The 8,854-nt window shown below is 56.0% G+C and overlaps 1 protein-coding gene across 1 annotated transcript in view; it reads right to left on the reverse strand.

Moving 5' to 3' along the window:
- Positions 1–4,030: 4,030 nt before the first annotated feature.
- Positions 4,031–8,854, reverse strand: part of PTGES (prostaglandin E synthase) — a 7,227-nt gene continuing 2,403 nt past the window's right edge. Inside the window, exons 3-4 of the mRNA XM_009286918.2 lie at positions 8,068–8,150; positions 4,031–4,437 (exon numbers count right to left, since the gene is read on the reverse strand). Coding sequence (XP_009285193.1) covers positions 4,188–4,437; positions 8,068–8,150 — 333 coding nt within the window. The 3' untranslated portion in view covers positions 4,031–4,187. The remainder of the gene's footprint in view (positions 4,438–8,067; positions 8,151–8,854) is intronic.

The raw sequence follows: 8,854 nt of genomic DNA on the forward strand, positions 1-8,854 counted from the left end.
CCTCTTCCCTGCCTGGAGCTGGGGCTGGCACCTGCACGGCACCCACGTCGCAAACAGGACATCTCACAGCTCGGCTCCGGAGCCGGGTAGGAAAAAACCTGGCGGATAAAGTTTTCCTTGTGCCAACTTCACCCTCGTGTATGCCAGAGAGGAGCAGCGAAACACCGTTATCTTCTCCAGGGGACTAACCTCTGGGGTGCCCATACCTTTAGAGCTGCCTCTTCTCGCTCTTCCTTCGAGCCAAGGGAATCCCGATTCCTCAAGAGGAACAAGGGGGTTTGCATGGCAAAACCCTACAGCACGAGACGGAAGAGCCCGTGTGCTCGAGGAAATGGGAGATTTTGGGAGGGCAGAGAAGGCAGAGTGACCAGTGTCACAGGAGCGATGCTTAAGGGGGGATCTTTGTCCCAGGCCCCACAAGGGGGAAGGCCTGGATGAACAGGAGAGACCTGGGAAGCAGCGCAGGCAGGTAAGGAAGGGGTAAGCCCAAAGCTCAGGGGCAGGAGGGATCCTGGGATTGAACTGGCTGGAAGCGTGTGGGAGGGGAAGTGGCTCGTGCCGGGTCTCCGCTTGCTTTTCCCCCACCTCCAGACACCTTGGGCTCAGCGGGGCGGAGGGAAGACACGTACCGGCAGCGTGAATCATATTCAAATATTTAAGCACCAAACTCTGTTGTTCTGCAGTCCCAGGTGGGTTTCGCAGTGTTACCATTTCAGGTTTGAGCCAGGTGTGAAAACCAAATTGTTGGCACGTACAACGTACACACCAAAACCCACAGACTGGTAGATGCAACCACCGTCCCCATCCTCCTGGAGCTGCGGGAGACCCTGGGCACATCCTTCCCCCGCACAGATGCCGGAACAGGAATCTAGGAGCTCTGGGCTTTAGGATATTATTTGGGAAAAGGCAGGGGATGCTTTAGCTCATCGCTTGCCCCGCACACAGCGAACACCACCAGCTATGCCCAGGGGAGAGCCAGTGGCTCCGACTGCCTCAGCCCTGGGAGAGCCCTGATGGGGCTTGGGCTGACCAGGCAGCTGAGAGCCAGGCTCTGTCCTGCCTCCCACAAACCTCTGCAGCATTTCAAAATAAGCGCAATGGTTGGGCCTCTCTGAAGTTTGCCTTGTGGGCTTTTTCTATTTGTTTTTTTTGAGCCAGGAGAGTTCACATTCCCAAGCTTTTCCCTGCAGCCAGTACAGCAGGGTTTATTTTTTTTTTATTTTTTTTAATAAAAAAGAAGAAAGCAGAGCTCTGCATGTAACCTCAGCTTCCCTGAGCAGGGCATCAGCCCCAGGCACTGAACAGGCAGTTTAGAGGCTGAAGGAACTGGCAGCTTTAGAGGCTGGGGGGGTTCTGCAGCCCCATTTCTTCCTTTACAAGCCAAAAATCTCAGTCACAGCCACATCTCTAACCACAGCAACAGCTATTGGAGAGAGTCTATTTTATAAAGCTGCTGCCTTTCTTATTTGAAAGCAAAAAGCATGAGGGAAAGAAAAAGCTACCAAGTGGAGCCATTTTGATCACCTCAACCAGCTAATGCAGACACCGATGGGGCAGCACCCCCCAAACACCAACAATTTAAGAAAATAGAGGAAAACCAGGGAAATGAGGTATTTGCTTCCCAGCAGCCTACCGGCAAAAAGAGGGAGCTGCTGGTCTTGAACAATACAGGCAACTCCTTTGCAAGTCATAAGCACAGAAACAAGAGCAACCACATCTTACCCGAACTTCTCCAGCCCTCCAGGATTTAAGCACCAGCTTGGCTCCGCAGGCAAGAAGCACCCAGCTGAGCGCAGGCAGGGTGCAAAGAAAGCTTGCTGGGAGAAAGCATGTCATACCGCTAGCCTGCTTTGGGGGAAAGCTGGGATGGAGGAGGTTTGGGTGAACACCAAGCTTTGTAGCAACCTGCTACTCCAGGAAGGAAAACTGAGCAGGACCACTTTACAAGCCCCAGCTCTGCTGAATTTAAAGGATCAGCACAAATAATGCGCACCTGGAAAAGAGCTTCCTCTGCAGGGCAGGTGAGTCCAGAGGAAAGGGATGTCTCTTTAGGAGTCCCAGGGCACTCCAGGCTCTGCAGCGGGGTTTAGCAAAGCGCTTTGCAGCTGGGGAGCCATCCTGCTGGGGCTGGACCCAGCTGCTACCCAGCTGCATCTGCTGCTCCCGAAGGAAGGATGTATCAGAGCACAATGATTTGTTTTTATTGGGAATATTTGCTTCCTGCCACCAGGATGCATGTGCAGCAGCAGAGAAATGTACAGGGGTTCGAGACCTTGTGCACCATGTGAGGCAGAAAAGGCTTATGAAGGGGGATATGTATTACCCAGACATCTGTTGAGGCTGTGTAAATGAGAAGTGGCCAAGAGCAAACTGCTGAACCTGCAGTCCTGCCCACCTTCCACACGCGGTGGGCCCTGCGTCCCCGCGGGAGAGCAGAGCACTCTGCTCCAAACCTCACCAAACAGCTTAGCCTAAGGCCACATCTGCACCGGGGTCGGGAGTTACTGGTACAGAAGCTGCTACCCAAGCTGGGCAAGGGCTCAGAGCATCAGTCTGAGCCGGCGTTTCACCCCATGCTTTGTGCATGCAGGCGCCCAGTGAGGTCTCGGTAAGAGCATCTCCGAGGACAGTGGGGTTAAGGGCACAGCTTTAGTGCTTAGGAGAGGTGGAAGGGGAATTTATTTTCTGCTCATTCTGCTTTCCCCCTGTAATCTTAGTAAAACTCTGCATTGCCCTCAGAGGAGGGAGAAGGCACTAAACAGCAGAGGCTTCCTCCTGCCTCGTCCTCCATAGGGGTGCTCCATTGCATGCTGCTGTTGCCTGGACCAGCCCTTGGCGCTTCGGGACAGCTGCATGGCAGAGGAGCTCACGAGGGTTTGTCATCCTGCGATACCCTGGTCCCAGCCTCTCCTCTCCAACATGACAGCTTTCAGGCGACACCGCAGAGCAGCGGTATTCTCCCGCGGGGTGGTTCAAAGCCACTCTGCTCATTTCCAGACCTTTCTGCAAACACCAGCTATTCCAGGCTGCGCACGGCTCGGCAGCAGTGGACAGCAGGAAACAGCTGAAAGAAAACATCCCCAAAGCGGTTACGGCACATTCCCCAAATAGCAACGGCCGTTCTGCGGCCAGAGAAAGGCTACAAACAGAGGGGGAGAAATTCAGTCTGCTGCCCTGGGAGCGTTTTCAGGCATCAGTGGCATGTGAATGCCCTTGGGAGAAAGCTCTGTCTGCAAACTGCAAACCCCGTTTTGTGTGAGCATCTCAGTCTTTCCAGAAGTCCCAGAGCTTTGTGTCCGGCTCTCTATGGGGTAAGCAGTTCCTGCCGGCTGCTCCAGGCATGGCCCTCTGCATCTTGCCACAGTGAGACTGAGATGGAAAAGCCACAGCTGCTGCTGGCCGGGAGCTGCCAAACACCAGCCACGGGGCGTCCTTGCTGGGACAGGCAGGCTCCTGCCTGCAGCGAGGCTCCCTGGCAGGGGGCTGCGTCCCATGGCATGAGATGAAGCGGCGTTGGGAGCACTGAATGCTTCAGTGGCTTCACAACATCACCCGAGATTTCGACTTCCACGTTACGCTGCCTGGCAGGCACCTGCCTCCTGTCTTCCTCTTCGTGGGAGAGGAACCTAAGGGACCCCCCTTCCCCACAGACCCACACGTCTGGGCAGGAGGAGGGCGGCTGTTTTATAACCCCCCTCTGCTACCACCCACATCTGCTGACCAAGAGACTTCATGGGACCCTCATGATTTTCCCTTCCTGATTCATGGGGTATTAGTGACCGAGGGGAAAGGGCACATCTTCCCCTTCCCAGTTCCGAATGCAATTGGGCCAGAAAACCTTCTTTCCTTCAATGAACCCCTTCCTTGAGGCATAGTCCGGGTGCTTTCCCCCTCCCACCCTTAGCAGAAGTGAGAGAAACCTGCCTCCGCATCCCCCTCCCGCTCCACGGGCAGACGTGCCCCTTCTCTCTGGTGACTTCCCTGCCCAATTTCAATAGCACAGGGACTTTATCAAGGCTGCACTGAGCATCCCTGCGGCGCAGGCGGCCTCCGTGGCAACATACCGCATGCACACACACACAAACACACATGTGCACACTCACACTCGCACACACACCACCCGGTCCAGCCAGGGAAACCAGCAGAGCGCAGGACGAGGGGGTTTGGATGATCAGTCTCGTTGGGTGTTACCAGTACGGGGTGGTGGCCAGGAGGATCTGCAGAGCCATGGAGAAGCAGGGCAGCTGTGCCACGCCATAGGCCACGGAGCGCGTGGGCGCCTTCAGCCGCAGGAGGTAGGCGATGGTATGGACGATGCGCCCCACGCAGAAGATGAAGAAGTGGATCCTGGCCACTGCGGGGCTGGGATCCAGCAGGGAGTAGATGGCTCCGAGGAAGAGGAAGGGAAAGATGTTCTCCATGTCGTTGCGGTGGGCCCTGGAAAGGGAGAGAAGGTTGCTCCTTCCCACCAGGCTTCCCTGCCACCTCCCATCCCTTCTAGACAGAGCATGCAGCTGGGCGTGGAGCTGGCCCTCTCCTCTGTCGGCCAGGGCAGATGCAGCCCCCAAAGGAGTCAGATCATGTGCAGACAGCGGGATTTCACACCCGGTGTCTCTCCCTTGGGATGCTGCGCTCCCGAAGCTTGCCTTCCATGACTGGGACGCCTTTGCTGCGACGGATGATAGCTTGAGGGTTAGAGCTTTTAAATAAACAAAGCAAAACAAAGACCCTGCAAAGCTGCAAAAAGCTCAAAGCTGGTGCAGCACCAGCACGGCATGGCCCCAGATATGGCCACGTTACAAGCAAGGTTGTTTCCAGAGGAGAAACTCCCAGGATGGGAGGGTTTGTGGCTTTGCCCCTCTCCGTAAGTGCATCCAAAGGGGACCAAGCACCCCCTGCATCCACACGCTGTGCCAGCAGCACCTGCTTAATTGCACCGTCATCAGGCCAGAGGGACTGCTGTGGCCATGCGATGACACATTAACACTGATGGGGCCAAACCCTGCGCTCCATCTGAACATACGCCTGCCTCGGTGTCACAGCATCACTTGCCACCACCCACACCGCTACCGAAACGGGATCCGATCCTGCCATGAGCTGTCTCCCTCCTCCCCCAGGTACCATCCTTCAAAGGAGGGAAACCGGTCCCCAAAGCAGCAGGCTGTCCTTGCCCTTCCCACCGCCTCAGCCTCTCCTTCTTTTGTTCCCTTGCGATGCAAGAGCTGCTTTCTGCAGCACAGGGCCCCATCCCCGTGCTTCGATGGGGGGACTCTCAGGTCATGCCCTGGTCGGTGGAGACAGATCTGGACTGGAGAGTGACCCAGGCACAAGGCTCAGTTGCCTTTTCCCCACTATGTCTGGAGGTTTGAGAGGCAGAGGTGAAGCTTTGCTAAGAGATGCCCTTGCTTCCCTATTCCTGTGCCCCAGGATGTTTGAATGTTCACAAAGCCAAGAGAAAATTTTAAGCAATTTCTTCCCTGAAGCAAAGGCCGAAGTGCCAGTGCTGCTGTTCTGCGCAAGCTGAGAAGTGTCTGGGAAGTTTTAGGACGCTCAGTCACAACTCATTAGTGCAGACACAGGCTGGGACGGACCTGGCTGAAAACTGACTTTGGAAAAGAAAGAGGGCTGTGTTTTAGGCCCCGTCTCCTGCCCCTGGGGTCAGGTCTATGGAGCAGGAGATGTCCCTGTGTCCACCCTGGCAACAACCCCACCAAACACACCAATTTCCTCAGGCCAAGGTTTGCCAAAAGCTTCTCCATCAGAAATTTTCAACACCAAGTGCCCAGGTTTTTTGAAGGGTGACTGTTCCCAGGCAGGATCAGCCTCTGAGCAGGCAGATGGAGCAGGAGCTGTGGGGAAGTGCTCTGGTCACCTGGCTTGCCCCAACCTCCTCCCCCTCGCTGTGATGCCCGGGGACGGGGACGTGAGCAGAGGCTCCGGGTCCAGTAGCTGGTTCCCATCACCATGTCACACGAAATGACCTGTGTGCTGAACGCTGGCCACCGCCAGCGTCCCTCACTGCCCCCTTCCCACACCAGAGCCCAGGCCAGGCGCCGGCTCAGCAGGGCCAGGGCACCTGCGGGTAAATATTGCACCTAAGCCATTTCCAGCCCCGGCTTTGCTGGAGCATGAGAGGGATGCACAGCCTGTTGTATCCAGAAAAGAGCTATCCTGAGGGCTTTCAGCACCCCATTATCCTCATAACAGGCACCAGGGCAAGGGGCTTTCTCCTACCTGCTCTTTCTACCTCCATGTGGAGCAGTCCGTAGCTTAAGGGCCATGTCCCCAAGCAAGGCGGGGATGAACATGGCAAGGACCCTGATGGAAACCCTATTTCAGCTGCTCTCTGGGTGTGATTTTGGGACAGCATGGAGGAATTGGCCTAGAAAAGACACTAAAACGAGTCCTGCTGTTGTAGCAGTGATGCCAGGAGGACTCGGTGAGGATGAGCTGATCAGAGCCCAGACATAGAGGAGACATATTCCTTGCCAAACCCAGGAGCGAGGCGGGGAGCTGCGGGAAGCCCTCTGCTCCTCCTGGCCAGATGGTCCCTGGGCAGAGCCAGTCCCTTCCCAGACACGAGGATGGGCTGCCGCCCACCTGCTCAGAGCCCCTTCCCTTCTCAGCCCAGGGCCCCGCTCGCCTTCCCGAGCCAGCGTCACCTCTGCAGGTACAACCACAAAACCCTGCCGCAGCCCAGCCAGGACTGCGGTGATGAGCATGGTTTGCTTCTGGTGTCAGCCGTGCCGAGAGAGGGCAGCTGCCGGACACCCACCGCCTCGCCCCACAGCAGCCCCGTCCCGTCCAAACAAGCCCCCGAGGACTTGGAGGTTCAGCAGGGCTGGAAGGACAAACAGAAGAACGGGGAGGAGAAAGGAAAGAGAAGAGCTGAGACGCAGCCGGGGGCCTCTCTAAGAGGCAAAGGGGAAACCTCCCTCCCCGCTGCCGCTTGCTCTCCCGGGCTCTGCCCCTGCCCTGCACAGACCCCTGCAGCCCGGCCGTGGCTCTGCTCCCATCCCGACAATGCCTGAGAAGAAAACCTGACATCACCCTTGTTCAGGGGAAACACCTTGGGTTTAACTTGTCTTCCCCTGGGTTTAATTTGTCTTCCCCAGGGCTGTGAACGGATCACGAAGGACTGACCCTGAGTGCTTTAACTGCACAAGACAGACCCCAGACTTCCCCAGCTCTTTGCTGCAGCTCCAGTTATTTATTTTTATGGAAGTTTGTCTTTTCTGACTAATCAAAAGAGGATTATGATTATTATTACTACTATTATTGTCTTTTTCCTAGCAAGGGAACAGCTTGTTTCCCCTCCTCCCTCTGTAGGCCGGGGATTAGGTGGCACCGGATGTTTTTTAAAGCAAATCTTGCAGGTGACGAGAGGCGAGCGGCATGGTCCCCCACCCGCAGCAGAGCTGGCGGCCAAGGGCTCAGTGACAGCAGGGCACGGCTCCAGCCCCTTTTCCTGCACGTCACCAGCCCACGCAGCAATCCAAGCCAGCACTTGGGGCACCTCCTGGGTAAGGGGGACAGCAAAGCAAGCCCGGGGCTGAACACCTGATACAGGGTTTGCCCAGTTAGGGAGACAAAAGTTATTACCATCGTGTCCAGCCTCTTGCCAGATCCCCAAACAGGGCAGCATACAGCACCGGGACCAGTCACGCAGTTCCCAGTCATGGCGCGATTGTACTGCCCAAGCTGTGCAGGGATCTGGGGGGGTTCGGGGTCCTTTCGGAGCAGGGCATGAGGAGCCTGTGGGTGTGGGTACGGGACAAGCCCTTGGGACTTGCAGGACTTTGAGCATCGAGGAGGTGGTTTAATTGTGTCAGAGTCAGACCCCAAACCCGGGTCCTTCCACGTGTCCTTGCTCCAGTGCACACCATGCTGCCATTAAATATTAAGCTGCCCCAGCGTACAGGGTCCTGCAGCTGAGCTCCAGGCATTCAACCCATCTAGGTAATTACTTAATTAATGAGCCTTTTAGCTTCCCACTGCCTCTTTGCCAGCAGCTGCCAGGGATCGCCCTGCGGTGCAGGGGGAATGCCGGCACCGCCGTGTACTCGCCTGCGGCACCGCTCCACGTCGGGGTCGTCGCGATAGTACTGCAGCCCCCCATTGCGCAGCGCGTCCTCCGGGTTTGCAAATGCCTGCAAGAGAGAGTCCCCATAGTATATGTGCTCATAATGTTTTCAGGAGCTTTACAGGTAGAAGCTTTGCCCCCAGTCTTTAAGACCGGTGGGGATTTCTTCCTGCCCAAGGGGACCTTTCAGCCCCAGTTTCTCACCACCCTTCACAAACACAAGAGTAACTGCACTTCCACGGGCACGGTCCTGGGGGTTAAACCTTCCACCTCCCGACGGGTTTTCCTTATCCTCTGCAAAACCCAACTCTGCCCACCAAGCAGGTCCCAAAACGGGGGCTTCAAGGGAGCTCCGGCCTGATCCCAGTCCACTTCTTCCAGTTGTTGTGGTTCAACCTGGCAGGCAGCTAAACACCACACAGCCGTTCACTCACTCGCCTCCGCCCCAGTGGGATGGGGGAGAGAATCGGGGAAAAAAAAGTAAAATTCATGGGTTGAGACAAAGACAGTTTAATAGGACAGACAAGGAAGGGGGAAAAAAAAATAACACAGTGCTGTGTTTTGGATTTAGGATGAGAACAATGTTGGTAACACACCGATGTTTTAGTTGTTGCTGAGCAGTGCTTACACTAGGCAAGGGCTTTTCAGCTTCCCATGCTCTACTGACTGAGCAGGCTGGAGGTGCACAAGGAGCTGGGAGGGGGCACAGCCAAACTGGCCAGCGGGACATTCCATACCACGGGACATCATGCTCAGTACATAAACTGGGGA

Source organism: Aptenodytes forsteri, unplaced genomic scaffold, assembly GCF_000699145.1.
Source record: "Aptenodytes forsteri isolate BGI_AS27 unplaced genomic scaffold, ASM69914v1 Scaffold136, whole genome shotgun sequence".
NCBI classification, from domain to species: Eukaryota; Metazoa; Chordata; class Aves; order Sphenisciformes; family Spheniscidae; genus Aptenodytes; species Aptenodytes forsteri.